The 19925-nt window shown below is 43.9% G+C and overlaps 1 protein-coding gene across 1 annotated transcript; it reads left to right on the forward strand.

Annotated features, from left to right (window-relative positions):
- Positions 1–11738: 11738 nt before the first annotated feature.
- On the forward strand, positions 11739–18783 carry LOC146188395 (uncharacterized). The gene is made up of 3 exons (XM_084605041.1): positions 11739–11759; positions 15171–15301; positions 16961–18783. The coding sequence occupies exons 1-3, from the start codon at positions 11739–11741 to the stop codon at positions 17184–17186; spliced, it is 378 nt and encodes a 125-aa protein (XP_084461167.1). The 3' UTR covers positions 17187–18783.
- Positions 18784–19925: the final 1142 nt, after the last annotated feature.

Genomic DNA, 19925 nt, shown 5'->3' on the forward strand with positions numbered 1-19925 from the left:
CTTTCTAGTCATTATCCGCATTGCAAAGTTCGGCGCGCTCATTGTAACTCGAGCCTTCATGTGCGCCAAAGGGCCGACGCGAAACAACCGTCGCCAGCATATCACCCTTACTCATGCATGGGGCTAGCAATCATAGCGGCAGGTTGTTTTGTCCGCTGAAAATCATGTTGTGAGCAGCACAATTAAGGTGCGCGAATGGGCTGGTAACGGTTTCGGTATCTACATAACCCGGAATTTATCTGCAGCTGAAAAAAAAGGTACACATGAGGTTTCTAACTGCAAATATTGAAACAGGGGTTTCCGAACGTGCTCACCGACTCTGTAAGTCCTATTTATTGTGTAAAGTGAATATTTAGTACTTGAAGCGAATAACCTCACTTCCCCACGTACAAAATAAAAATTTTCTGCGCTGTCCTAAGTGGCTGCCAGCAATGCACCACCGGTTTCCATCGTCTGTTTCTAATGGTTTATTTATAACCCTTGGCTCAAGCTATGGGGCGCAGCAGGTGTAATGTAGCTTGAATAATACCTGCAAGAGATCATATATGTGGGTAGATTTGTAAGGTTTACAGATTTCACTTACAAATTCTACAGGAATCGCGTCACTGCGGCCTTTCTTTAAAATTGACACGTAATAGCGCTATATTCGTGGCTAAAATAAAGTACTCAACGCATTAATTAAGCTTAGCAAATGCAGCTGTAACAGAAAGTGAGGGCTGGCGACACCTAAGGTGTGCCTAGCTTTTAAATTTTCTTAGATGGCACAACCGTTCGAAATATGGAATATTAAAAAAAGCCCTTGATATTGGCTTTCTCACAGCGTCTTATGGGGGCCTTATACAGATAAGAAACATAACCGAGGTCCCATGGCCATCTTTCGTTTCCAATGAAATTCTTATATGTGGTGGGTAAATATCTAGACACAAAAGAATTAACCTTAGTTTTTCAAGATACGCGTAGTTTCCTCGAAAAAAACAATTGTATGGTATATCTCTAGAGGTAGAAAACGCTGTTGTTGCCATTTCAAAATGTTGCAAGTTTGGATACCATGATTTTGTCATCTGCTCTTTTTTACTCACTAAATATATGCACGTTTTATATTTACAAACACTATTAGAAACCTATTTTGTTTTTGCAGTTGTGTTATTAAAAAATCGCAAACTTTTCTTCAGGAGCGATACGCTGCAAAAATATTCATTTTTAACCTTATGTACTGGCATATGATGCATTAGGTTGGTTGCACTAAATATGTTTTCACTTCCTGACGCATGTTCTTAATTCCAGGCAGTATCTGGAGCTCCAGACCACTAGGTGTGTTCTCCACAACGCATCAAAATTGCTCAGAATTCGAAAACAGCAGTAAAGGGCAAATTTGCTGCAATTAAAAAAAGATCATCTTCGATTTTCATTCAAATCCCTCTCAAAAATCTTCAGTACCTCAAAAATATCACGGACTAAAAAGTGTTGCGTTATACTGTTTAAAAATATAACATTAAATATTAAACCGAGTGCTTGTGCTGCATTCTTGCAAGATCCAATACTATCTTGGCACAGAAACTATTTCTCTACATTATCTAGGTTCCATTCATTTCAGAAAAAATTTGAAGCTCTAGATTTGTGTGTGTATCTGCATATTATTTTGAAATTGGACAAAAGTAAGAAAATGGTAAAATAAGGAAAACTGATTAGAATTGAAGAAACGGCCGCAACATCAATTTTTATCAAAATCTGTGGAAACAATGCAAAGTACTTTGTTAATTTGTGTCAGTAAATATATTGAATTCTGCAAAATGTAATATTAGAAATATAAAAAAGCTTATTTTTGTTCTATAGATGTGCTTATATGGCTCCCCCTTATGGAATAGGCATCAAAACTTCAATTTAGTATTTGCTGAATTTAGTTACATTTTACCTTAAGTAAAATTTAAAACCTTGTCAGCGCTTATACACAGTTTTTCTGCTTCTGGGACAAATACTTAATATAGCTTAAAATGGTATTAATTCACTATTTCTGTCAATGTCATGGCAGAACGCATGTGAAGGCTGAACTTTTTCTCATTCCTGCATTCTTTTTTATTGCTAGGTGCAATAGTATTCAATCTAGGTTATTAATATATTATTCCATTTCTCAGCTTTGACCACCACTAACAATACTCTATTTTTGAAGATGATTTTTCAATGTGTAATTTTTATAATTACAATCATAAGCAAATCGCTTTCCAGCATAATACTTTTGGTGGCGTTACAGAGAACACACATAGCAGCTTAGAGCTCAAAATTCTGCCTTAAATTAACAATATGACCTGCGTAATAAACACAGAATGTTTTAGTGCAAACAACTCAACGCGTCACGCCAGTATGTAAGGTTGAACATTAACATTTTTGTAGCGCGTTGTTCTTGAAGCAAAGTTTGCGATTTTTTACTAAATCAACTGCATCAATGAAACACACTTTTAATACTTTTTATACAAGTAAACGTTACCCAAATGCGGTGAGTAAAAAACAGTGGATGACAAAATTTTACGCAACCAGCCGGCCTCCAAACGTGCAACTTTTTGAAACGACAAAAACGGCGTTTTCCAGCTTTAGTGATAGGCATTTTTTTTTTCGAGAATACTACGCCGCATCTGGCAAACCTAAGGGTCATTCCTTTGTGTCGAGACATTAGCCCACGACATAAGAACATTTAATTAAATAAAATGGTCATGGCACCACGATTACTGTTCCTGTCCGAAGACATCCATATTTGTTTTCATTTCGTCTCTTCAAACAGGCTGGTTTAGCCAATGCGGTGAATAAAAATATCGCATATATTAAAGATTTTCGCGCTATATGTTATACCTAAAGCTACCTATGTTGTCACAACTGTCATACATTATTTGCAGCTGAAACAACATCACAAAAGGGATTCGATTGCAAATTGTTCGCTAGTTAAATAGGCGTACGAGATGACACACGTATACTTTGTAGAATACAATTTAGGAAAGAGCAGATACAAACTACAGGCGAATAATGCTATGATATGGAGCATATGTATTACTCCGGTTAACAGTAAAAAAATCAACTTTTAACATATTAATATATTCGACAAACTATTGCATGCTCACATAGGAACACAATTAATGAGCTCATCCACGCATCTAATGTCTATGGGCATTAGATGTGTGGATGACTTCGTTTTATTCCAATTCGTGCGTCACTCAAAATAATTGAACGAGAAAAAAGTTAATGTCTACACAATTTTCAGTGAGTATACCACAAAATATACTAAGGTGCTTCATATATAGTCACATCACCTAGCAAGTGAAATGGGATAACAGAAGTAATCAGACTCTAACCCTGATCAGCATTTCGCTTTTGCGCCATCTTTGTAAGTTTTTAGGCAGGCTTTTCCACTGATTATCCTCTTCTTTATACCCCTGCCACCCACAGGACACAAATCTTCTGGGGTATACCGAACTGTTGGTTTCCGCACCAGTGATACAACTTAATCGATCCATTTATACGTAGAAAACACTCTCGATGCGCACCTAAAAAAAATGAAAGCATGTATGTGTAGGTGAAATCATTCACCGGCAATTTAATAATATGATTTGAACAATAAAATCAAAGGATCACACTTGAAGTAACAAAAAAGTGGTGGAGAGATAGGAATTGAAGCAATGAAAGGCGGTTGCTTTCTGCAAAAAGCCAATAGCAAGAGGTCCACCGTCTATAAGAATAGGCAATAAAAATAAGGCATATTTAAAGGTGCATGCAGCAGTTGCAGTGATGCAGTGCTACCTTTTTTTAGGCAGGCTTTTCCTCTGATTTTCTTCTTCTTTATTGCCCTTCCAACCACAGGACACATATCTTCTGGGGGTTGTCGGTTTTCGCACCAGTGATACAACTCAATGGATCCATTTCTACGTAGAAAACGCTCCCGATGCGCATCTAAAAAAATGAAAGCATGTATGTGCAGGCTAAATCATTCACACATGATAAAACAATATGATTTGAACAATGAAATCAAATGATCACACCCAGAGCAACAAGAAAGTGGTGGAGAGATAGAAATTGAAGCAATGAAAGACGGTTGCTTACTGAACAAAGCCTATAGCAAGAGGTCCTGCGTCTATAAGAATAGGCAATAAATTAAGGCACGTTTATAGGTGCATGCAGCAGTTAAAGTGATGCAGTGTTACCTTTCTTTTTCGCTGCAGTGATTGGTATAAATATTACAGCAATTGCTAGGCATCTCAGGTAACCCCATTGAAAACTTCATCCAAGGTACGGAGGAGCAGTGGCGTGTTATTTGCAGCTGTTAACGGAAAGACAGGCTATCCTATGAGTGCATGCGCATTTCCTCCTTTTTGTACCTTGAATAAAAGCGACTGAACAGTTAGTGTTGTAAGAGGTGCAGCGTCCCTAGGAATGGGGAACAAAATTAAGTTTTAGTAAACAGAGGTACAAAAAGAAGCAAATATGCCTGCAATAATAGCATGATGGCCTACCTTTTGATCAACAGCTGTAAACAACCTGTCACTGCCAGTCGGTTCTTTAGATAGGCTTATCAATGCCAGAGCTTAAAGCTAAGAGCAATATGAGTAATGTTTATTGCGGTCACGGCCGTAAACAATTCTAGCGGAACACTCCATTACTGTAACTATTCAACCGTCCATTTATACATATCGTTCATTAAAGAACCATGCTCATCATATTAAGTTGCTCTTTTCTACTCCCAAATGATTTCCTATAGAATTAGAATACGTGGATCGCTGCTTCGGTTTCAAAATTCTTGCACGATGGCTATGGCGTGCACTTCATGCATACGGTACGGTACGTGAGGTACAAAGAGCTGTAATTGCCGAACAGGCGGACCTGACGGCCTGTCCCATTTCGCCTGAAAGTGCGCGCCGTGATCGAGCGCTTCGCGAGCAATATTTCGGACAATATGGTTGCCTCATACCGGCCGTCAATGTTTTGTACAATGTGTCCCGCGTGCACGTTGTTTACTTTGCAGTGACAGGGACGCAGTGCACACAAGGCTGATATGCCTTTTTGCTTGTATTGTTATTTTCCCCCGCCTTCGAAGCGCGTCTGCGAAATCGCTCTCCTATTGTCGCCGCTTTCTGATAACGCCCTCACCTGAAGGTGCGGGCTCAGAAGGGGGGCGTCGATTAAGAAAATTTTGAAAAGGGGCTCTCTTGCGCTGTTCACGGCTTTCAATTCCTCAATATGATATTAACCATTATAAAAGTGGAGGCTCATTATGACTTAATTATAGCCTAATCATCAAGCGGCATCACGCAATGTCTGCCCCACTGTAAAATTCGCTTGCACAGACGGCACGAACAGTTTTCAAAACTTCGTCTGTACATCTGAAAACAAAAAACTGCCCTTAACTCTTAACAAAATCCAAAAACTGTGTGAACATGGCTTCCTGCGCGCAGAAGAGAGGCTGTCCAAAATATATGTACAAAGCCGGGCGCATAGTATCTGGTTACTAATTGATTGCGGCGCACTGCACAGTCAAAAAACTGCGCAAATGGCTGCCTGCAGTGTTCTGTCACGTGTTGGTGGCATACACACCTGTTACGCACGGCTCCTCTATTTTCGGCGCAAATGCTATTCATATCGCAGCCAGCAAATAAGTCCACGCACTTGCTTGCATGTAACCCGGACGAAAATTCGCTTAGTTCTTGAAGTCATGCCTCGCGCAGTTGTTTCGAGGAGAATACGGAAAGAGAACATTTGGGACTGGTAGGAGATTATATAGAACCAATTATGAAGCAATGGCATGCTGCAAAGATATATACTCACGGTCTAAGATGACGGCGTTCACTGAGTCTGATAATGCCGATGGTTTCCCGCCGTTGCTGTAATCCGTACTCCGGCGACATTTCACAGCTCAGCTATTCACTGATATGTAGCAAGCACCAACCGGAGCACATGGACATGTATAGGCGCAAGAGAAAATTATGCACAGCACAATGAAAAAGAAAATTAATGAGGGAAGAAATTAAAGAAAGGTTTAAGAAGCTGTCACAAGTCTTGTAGCGTCTCCAACAAGCTCTGAAATGAACGCTTCGGGAGGAAGCCGCACAGCAGCGCAGCTGGGGATGCTGCCTGTTGTGTCTTGCACGTAGACGCGTAGGCGAGGGGGAACAACGACCCGCTCAACCAGCGCGCGATTCCCGCCGCGGTGTTGTGTTCGCAAGGGCTGCGCGTGGGAACGAAGGACCAACAACCCTCTCAACATTCCATTCCTTCTTTACCCAGCCCTCTTCTGCTTGCAACGGCCAGCCGTGACTTCGGACCGTGCCGATGAGGGGCCGCCAGCGCGCACCGCTCGAGTCGAGTTCTAAGTTTTGTTTTGTGTGTTCGCAAACGCATTGTTTCTTCAAGCCAACCACGGACAAACATTTTCTAAAAAAATAGAAAGCCTCCCCATCTACCATCCACATTCTTGCGTAAATCCATACAGTTGGTGCGTCGACAAATGCGCGCGTCTCCTCCCTTTCCCCACCTATGATAGAACAAAGGATGGTCGTTCGACCTTTTATATTTACTTCAAAATATTATATATTGTTGCGTGATGACTGATTAATAATGTCAAAGAGGCGGAGTTCCGAGCTTCTCTTCTATTCTGGCCAACTTTGGTTATAGATTATACAAATTATGCTCAAGTTAGCTAGCTGAAAATTATCCGACTAAATATATACATGTTTTGATTTGTATTCAGTTAATGTTCGCTTTTCGGGTATGAGTAGATGTTTTTATAAAAATTCTCAACATCGGCCCAGCTAGGAAACGAAAATTTTCCTAATTTGCAGGCCTTTATTTCAGAAAAGGTTCATGGTAGAGCAGTAATAATTCCACAATATGTTCTCAGCATAATTATCCGCAAACAGCTAAAGCTCATACTTTTATGACATTTGGATACAGAGATGCGATCGCGCTAATTTACAGAAAACAGCGAACATTGAAAATTTTTAGGAAAACAAAAACAGTTTTCACATTGTTTAAACTTTTTCCATCTATTCTACACTACCTCAGCTTTCAGAACCATTAAAACACCCTGCATAATTTTGTTGCGCAAGTAATTATGGCCACATCGATAAAGCCTTTGTCCAATTATAGCGCACCGCGCTGTTCTGAACATTCTACGGAATTTGTGAATTGTTCAAGGTTTTTAAATATTGGCATATAATTTTGTAACAGGGAGAAATATATTTACAGAAGACGATTAAAGATATATACATTGAGGAACAGCCAAGGAGCCAGGCTACGAGGGCCGCCCATTCGACGCACTTCTTTTTCTTAATCTTCCACAAACGAGCGCGCCACTTCGTCCTCATCATTCTCCAGCTGTAACAATATTTCTTCGCTCATGTTTTGTCTCGACTTCGCAAATCGACGGCGACAGACACAGCAATGAATGATTCAGAATCAATTTTGTGCGCGTCGAGGTCCTGATGCGCTGTGGCATCAGGCAATACACAGACGTTTTTCGCAATCTCACCTTCACCTTAACGCGGATTGCACAAAAAGACGATAACGTTCAATGAGCAAGCAACGTATTCCAAATCATTTTAGTAGAATGAAAGAATTGGAAAGGACATGGAAAACTGCCTCATTAAAACAGTGTTTCTAGGCTGCATTCGTTTTTTCGAATGACTCGACAGCGCACATTATTTTCATTCCTGTACAGTTTTTTTCTATTCCTTTGCCACCGCCTAGCGCGGTTGGAATGGTCAAACTCTAAACTAATAGGCGGAAAAAACTATTTTTTTGTTTATTGGCGATATATATGTTGTGCGGCATATAAATGTACCGGGGCCTTCATGCTCGCAATGTGCACGAAAAACAGCCATTTTTGTTACCACCGTTTGAATGCCCAAAACTAAAATGGTAACCTCGCGAGTCTTCCGGCTTTTCATTTTCCAGTGATTGCGTCTAGAAAGTACACACATCATATTCGGTCCTTTCTCCAGGTAAACAGATGATGCTGCGCGTAGGGACTTATGGATAATACAAAAGCACTAGAACAAAAACATCGCTGAGAAACTGGTCATTTGTTCCTTCAACTTGAGGCAACTATTTCCTTCTCGGCAATGAAAAAGCTACCTTCTAATCACTAATTTAATGTCACATGAACATGCTATGGCGACACGATTTCGTTTTTATGCGCGTTCTCACTGACAACTGGATTTGTACTATAGGTTAAGTATAGATGCAGGGATGTAATCGGCGTCCAATACAGGCATATTGGGTCGTGAGTGCTAGCCGGTCTGGGGTATACATATGTGGTCGCACGGTCGTGCTATCATTAGATATAATTGTGCGACAAACGTATGCGCCTGTGACGAAATCTGCATGCATGCCAATAGGCTAAAACCATAAACACATATAGCTGACCCCCAAAGGTGCGCCGCATATGAGCGCACCGAAAAGACGAATCCAGACAGTTGCAGCGGTACGTGCTTGAATGCGTTATTGTAATTGTCGTCCCGTACGTGGTACTTTGTGAGGTCCGAACGATCGGCTGAAATGTTGTCGGAATTAAATGCCGCGGTTTGGCGTCCAGCGCACGTGTATTCAACCATAAAAATTGAGAATTTGTTTTGATTGAATGGTCAACGGAAAATATTCACTTCGGCAGCCCATTAAAGCTGCGTTTTTAGGATGGCAATGACAATTGCGAGATCAGGGGACAAAGTGGTCCATCGTGGGCAGTTTTCATAGAGGCATAGCTAATACTGGAAAAACACAAGACAAATTGCAATGGTCCATTACAGCCAGTTTAAAACAACAGAACGGTCAACGTCGGAAGAACACAGGACACCTTGGTCCATTGTAGCCAGTTTTAAAAACTGAACGGGCAACGCCGGAAGAACACTGGACAACATGGTTCATTGTAGCCAGTTTTAAAAAAGGAACGGCCAGCGATGGCGGAACACAGGACAACTTGGTCCATTGTAGCCATCTTTAAAAAACTGAACATCCAATACTGGAAGAACAGAGGATAACATTGTCCATTGTAACCATGCTTAAAAACCGGAACATCCAATGTCGGAAGAACACAGGACAACTTGGTCCATTGTAGCCAGTTTTAAAAAACGGATACCCAATGACGGAGGAACGCAGGACAGCTTGGCCCATTATAGCCAGTTTTAAAACCCGGTGCGACCATTATTGGAGGAACAACGGCAATCTCGGTCCAACATAGACATTCTGTATGTACGGCAGGGCCAATATCGGGAACTCACTGTACATCTTGGCCCAAGCTAGCCAGCGTTGGCTACTGGCAGCGCCAACACTGGGAGAGCACTGGCTAGACTGGGCCATTGTTGGACATTGTGTTGACTGGCAAGTCCTATGTTGGGAGCATGCTGGTTAGGCTGGCCCGATGTAGGGCCACTGTTTGCCATCGTACTTCCAACATTGGCCCAATGCTTTGTGCTGCCTGGGGCGCTGACATCGCACTGCACACGGACGCCACCTCGTTTCGCCTCCATCGAAACGCAGCCGCCGAGGCCGGGATTCGATCCCGGGAACTCCGGCACAGTAGTCGGGCGTCTTACCACTGCACCACCCCGGCGGGGCTCAAGAAAGATTTTACTGGCCTAGAAAGCGCTCGACAATTGAACAATATGTTGCCAGTTGCAAGCAATATCAACGCCACAAACGTCCAACTGCAACTCCATCTGGCTTGTTGCACCCTGTGAAGACCCCGACAGCTCCGTTTGATCAAGTAGGCATTGAACTCGTAGGTCCGTTTCCGAAGTCCGTGGATGGAAATCGCTGGATTGTAATCTGCGTGGACTATCTCACACGTTACTGTGAAACCGCCGCTCTTACATCTGCTACGGCGCATCAGGTGTCGCTTTTCTTGTTGCACTCAGTAATCTTACGACACGGGCCGCCACGAATTGTCATCACTGATCGGGGCCGACAATTCACTGCTGATGTTTTGAAGAGCTCATGCGTTTATGCTCCGTAACTTTCCGACACTCGACGCCATACCACCCCCAGACAAATGGCTTGACTGAGCGCGTCAAGAGAACGCTTATCAACATGCTAGCCATGTATGTGGACGCCGGGCATAAGAACTGGGACACCATACTACCCTTCATCACGTATGCGTTTAATACCGCCACGCATGAGACGACTGGGTACAGTCCATTTTTCCTGCTCTATGCCAGACCGCCACGCTACCCCCTGGATACTATCCTCCCCTTCACAAGCCGTAAAGACCCCCGCCTGGCTGAGACCCTCTGTCTCGCCGAAGAAGCTCGGAGAATCGCCCGATTGCGGTCTGGTGCTTCACAAGAACGTTCTAAAGTGCGATACGATGCCAGTCACCGGCGGGTCACGTACTCTGTAGGTGATCTAGTCTGGCTGTGGCACCCAATTCGGCGCCGTGGCCTTCATCAAAAACTCTTGGCCCACTATGACGGACCATATGTGGTTGTCAAACGCATCAGTGACTTAACTTATGCAATAGCCCGCCTGACAGCATCGGGTCGTCGGTCTGCAAAAAACCGAACTATGTCATGTTGCCCGCTTGAAGCCGTGTCAGCCTCGCACGACTCACGAACACGCCCAGAGGGCTTAGGCTGAGTAGGGGGGAAATGTCGCGCCACTGATGACGACGAAGGGTTGTGATGATCTGGGAGAAGAAGAGGAGAAAGCGTTGGTGCCTGGGGCTAGTAGGCTTCACCTTATCCCACTGCCATATCACTGTAAATAAACACCCCTTTGCTATTTCACCGTAACAATATATAACCTCGTACGAAACGTCTTCAAGTTATATGTTGTAAATAGAATTTCTTAAGTTAGTTATTGCATTTCATTACCTTTGTTTTGTTGTTTTCACTCTGTGTCACACCATTCGCATAAGACGACCTACTAAGCAAGCGCAGTGGCGGCCTTCTTTCAGAGAAGCATGCTTTCAATAAAACAGCAGTGAAGGGGAGCGCGCATGGAAAGATGCGTCTGCCTAAGCATAATGAAGCTCTGAGGAAGGCCTTACTATAGGGCTCTAGAGTTAGGTGCAGCGTTGTCAGAAGGCAGCTGAGCTGCAGATAAGGCATCCTGAAGTAAGCAAGAAGCGTTTTAAAATTTTGCTCTGAAAATTATCCTGCACGACTAATATGAAAGGGCTTCGAGAAGGCAATTTAAAAGTCTAAGGTTGTCATGCGTTTATTTTCCACTCAGTGATTAATACATCCTCAGCCGCATGTAGCTTTTTTCTGCAATAAGGTAGCCATTCGCATGCACCACTTCTGCCTTCTTCTTGTTGGCTGGTGTGCGAGGAAACAATGCTTTGTTGAAGAATTCAATAAGTGGGGTGTTTTAAAGAGGTCTGGGCACGGGCATAGCTTGACGTTTTCTGCATTCGTAAAGTTAAATTGGTTCACAGGAAGGGAAAGGCGCAGTAACTGTCACAATTGCTTTGTGGACACCCGAACCGCGCCGTAAGGGAAGGGAGGAAGGTGGGAATGAAAGTGGAAAGAGAGAAAGAGGAGCCGTAGTGGAGGGCTACGAAGTAATTTCGACCACCTGGGGATCTTTAACGTGCGCTGACATCGCACAGCACACGGACGCCACTTCGTTTCGCTCTGTTTCCAATTTTGTGAACATGAACTCGCCTTGCTCTATTGCAATTATGGTGTCGCAGCGCTGTAGGAAATGTAATGCTGAAGGAGATTCCTCATCTTGAGGCAGGGAGCCGAAAGGGAGAGCGCGCAACAATGCCCATAGGGAAGATGTTGGTAATGGCTATCCCAACTTGTGAAGCATTATTATTGCGGCAGACATTGCATGGCAGATGTGTGCTCACGTAATACCTCAGATGCGGCAGTTTGCACTGCCCTTTCGAAAACGGAGGAAATCTGTGAGTGAAACCAAGGTAGCATGTCAATACAGTCAAAACTCGATTTACCAAAACCCGATTTAACAAAAGTGCCAATTTATCGAATATATTGTAGTTCCCCTCACACGACAATAGGATCCAATGCTTTGACCAACTCGAAATGAAATCAATGCCTTGGTCTCTCCCGATTTAACAAACCTCTTTTCGAAAAATGAAGACGGAAAGCGGATATTTGTGGTCTATTTTGTAGAGAGCACCCCCAAAACTGATTGATTGCGAGCCCAAGGTAACAGCGCTGGGAACCGTCGTCCCGCTTTGTATCAAACTACGCTGCGCAAAACAGGAGTTGCAGTGTTCAGTTTAATTCATCAGATGGTGACAGCGGTAGAAGGGATGGTGTTGCTTTTCCGTGCTTTTTGTGGCATGTTTCGTGTTGTTCGTTCGCCATTGTGCTTCTGCAGATATTTCTCCGCGCCTTTGAGTGCATGCTTCTCTCAAGCTCAGCTTGTTAGGCCTACATCTGCTATACGTATAGCACTTGAGACCTACAAGAAATCGGTGCGATCATTGCTGACAAAGCGCTCACAGGCAAAATCACCGAATTGCTGGAAAATAAATTTGTAGTCCTCTTGGGCTCTTCTTGATGAGTAACAATTTTTGTTTCTTGTGCGCTAACGGCGCCGGTCATTTTTGCTGGCCGCATTTCATTTTAGTAGCATTAAGGCTTTGAAAGTATGATGCTTCGGTAGCGGTTTGAGTACCGCCGCACCTTATAATAGAATGTACCAAATTATAGGGCCCATAAATGCCTGACACATTTTAACGAAATAATTCACGGTTCCCCTCAACTTAGTTACAGTTTCAACTGTATATAAGTTTTTTTTCCTGCATAGTAGATTTAAATGTATGCAAATAGTTTACTCTAGAGGCAAAAAGCACTTCGTGTACGTTCCTTCTAGGAACCTAAAGCATGGTAAAAGTTCAGTGCTAAAGCAGGTTAGTTACATTTTTTTTTTTAATGCAAGGAAAAGATTACAGTGTATGACGAATAAGAATAACTTCATTAGGACATGATAGGCGCTCGGCCTATCTCCGTGGCGCCTATTGGCCTCGAGATCGAGCAGAGTCGCCACCTTGCGGCTCAGCGGCGGAACCTACTCAGTGTGGATGCGTTTTCGCGTCGCGTGCCAGCCCGCAGTGATTTACGCGCGCGCATGCGGCGTGTACAGGAGTGTTTTTGTTTGTTTCGCAGTTCCTGTCCGTATCGAGCATGTCATGCTTGGATAAGGACATCATCCATCGCGGTCTTCGGCGCTTGAGATCCTTTGACATGCAATGTCTCAAACGAAGTGGTACTGTCGTTACCGCCGTGTCAAAGCAAAACAGGTCGTTGCCGCCAATAAAAGTTAATGCAAACGCTCAGAAATCGCATATTCCCGTTTCTCTTTGGAATACCGAGGCTACTAAAACATATGCCACCGCAGACTGCTTCATATAGCAGAATGCAGTTTGAACAGACCACTCTATGCCTGCTATGCCGTCTGTATACACGATAGAGTCCTGTGAGTACTTTTATTTTTTTGCTTTCAAACCTCTGTCGCGGTGTCTCAATGGTAAGGGCGCTCGACTGCTGATTTCGAGAACGGGGGATTCAATCACAACCGTTTCGAAAGGCGTTCCTCTGCTGTGGGATTTGACTCCACAATAAACAATCCCACGTGGTAAATGTGGTGGTAAAAAAAAAACGACGCCAAAACCAGCCTCTGCAATCATCCGTCATAGCCGATGCCGCTTTCATGCGTTCAACCCGGGCCAATATGCATTTCTTTTCTTTTCTTTTGTTGTTGAAGGCTTCTGTGCATCCGTAAAAGTTTTAGTGAGCACATTTTGCTTTAGAGAAATGCTCGAATGTTTGGGAAACATATTTCCTGCACCTAATTGTTACCCTAAATATTACATAATACGCCTAGATCAATGTACTTTACTGGTAGCCTGTTATAATTATTATAACTCCTTTTCGTCCAAGTGCTGTCTTCCAACAAAACTCGTCATTTCTGACAAGGGGAGTAAAACAGCTTCATGTGGGCTTAAATATCAGTGTTTAGTTCGGGAATAAATACATTTTTATAGTTGCATGATAAGATGACCTCCATTTCTTTCGGAATAATTTTATATCCGGCATCTGTTTTGGAAGCAATCCTAATATTTTACTCCGCATAAGATTTAGTTACTGCTAAATAATTAGTGATAAAGAAATTTTCAGCCTGTAACATTGCTTCCCGGAACATGACAGTGCCCATGCGCAGTTTATAACGACGTCTTCGCAGCTAGTAATTCGTAGCTTGCACGTTAACGTTACCTACAAAAAATTAATCGCTGATCATTGTAAATTTGGTCAAGTGTGTAAAAGTTCTCTCCCACGGTGTAATTTATTCGCATTGCAAAACAAAATAATTACAATACTAATTTACCGTTATATATTAACATCACACACATCAGAAATCCCTTATACGTTCCTCGGTTTCAGGAAATCATTTACAGTTAGTGGCGCATGCATTAATACACTATCACATTCTATGACAGTGGCCGCAAAAAGCATCTCGGCAAATTCAATCCACTCAGCGATGTACACGTGAACAATCAGCTTTAATTCCTGTGCGGCGAGGTTTCCTCTATAGTGTCGGCGTGATCTCATTTTTGGGGAATACTTGTGCGTGGTTTTCTGGGCCAGAGTTGATAAGCACTCAGTCCAAAGCAACTCGCCATGCAGTGCGCTGCCAATGCTACATTTAACCTGCTTAATCCTCGAGTCAAGTACGATATAATGAACCAGGCTTTCTCGATTCAATCTAACTTACTGCAGGTCAGAGCACGAACCTTGTACCTGCGTGGGCTTGACACTAAATTCGCCCGTCTCACTAGCATGAGACACGCGCAAACTGTTTAAAAGTCGATAAGAAAAACAAAGTTGTCATTAGGCAGGCCCAAGCATTAGGCGCGTGAGCGTGGTACAGCGCAAGAAACGTGCAAAGTAAATCTAGAAGACTGGTGGTTCCGTGCTTTGTTTTCCTAAATTCCGCTCTTCTTCTGCTGGATTGGCGAAATTCTTGGACTTTTTTTTGCAATATTGCAGAAATACTGCAGAAGACACGTTTTAATCGCCAACAAACCCGCCGTAAATTCGGAAGCAGACCTACACAGCGTGCATTTCTGCGAGCGCCGCCGGCTGCCGATCCACACTACCGGAGTGACGGTGGCGCCACCTCTAGGTCGATCTCGCGGCGAATATTTCTTCTCACATCTGTTGCAGGCAACGGCATTTTGCAAGGGAAAGCAAGTTGGCGAGTACTACTTCGCAGAGGAAAAGCTGAACACTTGGATGTTTGTTTCATATGCAAACCCCTCTCTGCCGGAGACACTGAAACAACGCATCAAAGACTTGTAAGTACCTGTTATCTGGCGTGCGGGTGTCTGTGGTGCGTGTGTGTGTGTGGGGGGGGGGGCTGATTTGTAATACCTGTGAAGGATTTTGAGGTTAATTATCTTAGGTTAATCATCGAAGATTGTGTTTATTTTATATGCCGCGTCAAGGTATAGACTTATTAAGGTCAATCACATCCCTAAAAAGGCCGTAATAGTATTCGCCAACAGACCGCCACCTCGCCCAGATCTCTCTCCTTACGGAAGATGTATATGTGGGGGAACGTAGGCGCAAGAGACTACACCTAACTCTAGCTGCAGCTTCTCGATGCGTACAGAAGCTCACTTCGAGATAAAACATAGTTTTGGCAGCGGTATACTGAGGCGGCCGCGGCAAATGCAGATAAGTCGGAAAGTCCTTACCGCATAGTAGTTGTTGCCTTTCTATTGGAATCTTGTTTGGAACGTCCGCTGTCGAAATCCTTGTCCTTTTTACCTATTTAACTTTTGCAGTGACTTTACATCATACTCGAGATCAGTGTCGATGGGGTGGTCGCTGGTTTGAGCATGGCCGATATGTGAGGTAAACAAGAATTGCCATATGCCTGTATGTATGCAAATAAAAACCAATCCGAGTGGCGCGAAGACCAGTTACAAGTGCCATAGTATACCCAAGCACTACCTACCTCTAAAGCGTTCATAGGTGTTGATAGAGCGCATTACATAAATGTCTTAGATTTGCGCGTTAGAATATCTATGTGTAAAAATACCAAAGCTTCAAGCCTTCTAATGCTGCTAGACACAACACAGAGTGACGAAAGTTAGACCACCGCTTGGAAAATAAAAATGTGTGCTTTCGTGGAGATATGACGTTTTATTGCAATATCGGAGGACTGGGAACATGTCATTGAGCTCCTTTACAGAAGTGCTTCCCTTGTCGCTCTGTTTGTACAGAACCCTGGAAGGTTATACTAGTTATAGATCAAGCTGAAGAGGGCTTTGTGAACTGGTCCTACAATCCAAGATATCAATAGCAATGAGCCCATTTTTTTTGCGAAGTTTATTGCCTCAGGGCATAAAAGGAATGTTATGATGGATGAAGGGTGTGGTCAAATACACTCCACAAAATAGATAGCTATATAGTTTGGTAATACTCAAGGAGAAGTTGAAATATTGTCGTCAGAAACAGTGCTGACAACCGATGACTGCGCAGTCACTTGATAACAGGAAAGCGGCAGGTAAAGACGCAAGATTCAACAGCACGAGAAGCCAGTTGGGAGGGAACATACATCGTATTTGTTACTGGAGTGCTACTCAAGGAGAAAGGAGTACGATCAAAGCATGTCATTGAGAGAGGAAGTTCTCACACTTCGTCGTAACGCAATGTGTTTCCATGGCAGGCAAGTGGATCAGATGGACAGAGACTGCCTGGTGGGCGGATGAGATTAGTAGGTTAGCATGGATGAGGTATCCAAAGCTTGCACAGGTTAGCATTACTATACGTGAATGCGGTATCGCCTTTTTCTTTACGTGAATGTAGAAAACGTGTTGATAATAATAATGACGACTCTACTGGATGGCTGCTTCAACTCTAGCCTTTTAAATCTCTTCAGGGGATCGAAATTTATATTTAGGTGGACATGGGCAGCTTGTGGCGTCATTTCCGCATGCGATGTGCAGTGCGGTGCGCTACGACGAGAGCGGCATCAGGGCCTTCCACACCAAGCATCTGAGTTCACCACTTGAGCAATGCACTGCGCAGGACAGCGATGGCACGCTGCGCTTCGCCGACATGGTCTCCATCTTCATACTGTGGGGAGCTTGCTGCCTGGTGGCCACCTTTGTTTTCGTTGCCGAGCTGCTGCTTAGTTATAGCAGATGGCCCTTGCGACCTCCACTGCGTTAGCGGGAGAACTGTCCGGTAACCGCAGCTTCGCTATAGCTCGTCTTTACAGAAACCTTCTCAATGTCTAACTAAGGCTTGCTTTTAGGGTGATAGTAAGGTTTAGTGTGCCTTTAAATGAAGATATCACAGGAAATCGATTATTTTCCTAGCTTCCCAGGTAGCACAGAATGTGGGGCCCCAGTAGGTCCGATGTAGGCAAGTGGGGTTGGGGCAACCATCATAAAACCTGCTTCGGTCCCCGATGGGGCAAATGTGGGCAAGCCCCATTTGGGCTTGCCCCTGCTCCTCCTGCATGGGTACCATAGCGGCGTTTTTTTGGGCTAATGCAGAGCACATTCCTGCATCCAGACCACAAGGGTCCCTTGCCGGATATTTGAGGGCAATCCAACCTAAATGTGGGCTTTTTATGGGAAAGCCCTCATAGATCCGAAATGAGGCCGCCCCCATTAATCTTTGTGGGACCAACATCGGCCGTAGTGGGGCAAGAAAACAGACATACCCACATGCTGCCCCAATTGGCCCCTTGTAGGTTACTTGAGGGCAGGTGAAATATGAATAAGGGCTCAATTTGGGCAAGCCCTCGTGAGGCCCAAATGAGGCAGCCTTAGCTAAACCGCTTTAGGTCCCACATAGGCTGTAATAGGGCTGGAAGGTGGGCGTGCCCACATGGTGCCAAAATTGGTCCTTTGTGGGGACTTTAAAGGCCCGTGCAACAGTAGGTGGGCTCTAGGTTCAAAAACAACGTCCAGCCCAATTGGGGCTGCCCACATAAAACTGCTTTATATCCCACATGGGCCGTAATGGGGTGGAAGGCGGGAGGGCCCGCATGATACCAAAATTGGTCCCTTGTGGGGAATTTGAAGGCACGTGCAACAGCAAGTGGGCTTTAGGTTCAAAACCAACACCCAGCCCAATTGGGGCTGCCCACACAAAACCGCTGTAGGTCCCAAATCGGCCGTAATGGGGCTAGAAGGCGTGCGTGCAATTGCGTAATCATTGTTTCCAACCTTTATTTGCATTAGATGTTGCCCTAAATTACTATTATAGATGATTTGTATAACAGTTGTTGCCATGTTTAGTCGATTAGAAATTTACATGGCTTTAGTTCTCGCGCTCATGCAAATTGCGCTACAAATACTAAAACAAACTGATTGCTAACTGTTGCCTCTGATGTGGCTGCTTTGAACAGCCTGCAACTCTCAGCACAATATTACTGTTCAGAACACACATCTCCATAGCCTCAACAAGATGTACATGAAGTCATTTCGGCTAGATGAATGTTATGAATTATTGTAAAATTTATTGTTGTGGCTGTTTAGAAAGTGCAGACATGTATAAAATAATTATGTGCATCAATATTGATTGGGCTAACTTGGACTAGGGCTTTCCATCAATTTCCTGCCTCGGACCCCTATGAGAATAATGTGGGCAAGCCCATGTGCGGCTAGCGCTATAGAACCCGCATTGGTCCTATGTGATTATCTGAGAGGCTAACTGAAATAATAAAAAAAAATGTTCCTCCAAAGCGGCTACCCAAATCGGTCCAAAGTAGGACCATCGCGGGGAGTTGGCGGGATATGCACTTTCGGCAATGCGGGAAAACTCTGGGTAACCCCGCAAGGGCTGCCTGCATCGGCCCCTAGTGGGGCCCATTGCGGCTTTCTCGACAGCCCCCTCCGGGCCTACGTCGGCCCCTCTTGCAGCACCCACATTGAGCCCACTGGGGCTGTCCTGCATTGCCTACATCGGGTTCACCGGGGCCCACCCTTCATAGCCCACTTTGTGCTACCTGGGTTCAGACATTTTTCCCAACCGTACTCTTTAAACACAGTTACTTCACTCTTTATGTATGTCACACATGGTTTTAGAGCAGTAAGAGTATAAATCGTGGTTCCTTTGCCTGTCTTTATCTGTTTCACTAGTTTTTAGAGTTCATTTTGCCAACCACCCTGCATCCCCTCCCTCTACCCGCATATTTCAACGCACCGGTCATTCGTTCCAAGAAGTATCTTGTCAACGGGCCCGCACCGTCACCTTTTCAGCATCCTTTTTAATCGCACTGCAGTGGAGTGGAACGGCCGTTTCCACAACGCAGCTGCATGCGCTGCCCATCAAGGTTTCTAAACAATGTATGTAACCATTTAAATGCTGTCACGTGACCTTAAAACAAAATAATGTTTATTTTCTATCCCTTATATAATACCCTAACGTGGTGTCTTTAAGATAATAAATTAAAAATAAAATTGAATTTAAACGCGTCATTCAATGTCCTTAAAATGTTTTTTTACAGCACTTAACGCTGCCCGCCCTCCAACCCGGTGTAGCAGCATTTACTCAAACAAGACAAGTTTTCTTCTAGTTAGGGCATTCTATGTAAAGTAATAGTTGCATAGCGCTAAAAAGACGAGAACACGGATTTACAAGGAGAGGACGGACGCCATTATCATTTTGACGGCTGTATCATTTTGTTTGTCGCACTAGATGCGCCGAGATGCCTCTCGAACATTTCTGTCAATCGAGTTTCCTAGTGCATGGTTTCTGGTTTTGCTTGTCACCGTTGGCGGCTTTACCTCCATGTTTATTCGCAGCCTTTAAGTTGAGTGTTGACTATTGCTGTTATTGCCGCCGCCGAATTGCAGCCTAATAAAGAGTTACCTTAGTGCATTCCCGGACTCTTTATTTGTTATCATCGGCCTTGTCACCACAGCGTGACATCTGGTGGAGGTGCTGCCCTTGGGA

The sequence above is a fragment of the Amblyomma maculatum genome, chromosome 5 (genome assembly GCF_055883805.1).
Source record: "Amblyomma maculatum isolate TAMU_Amacu chromosome 5, ASM5588380v1, whole genome shotgun sequence".
Taxonomy (NCBI): Eukaryota; Metazoa; Arthropoda; class Arachnida; order Ixodida; family Ixodidae; genus Amblyomma; species Amblyomma maculatum.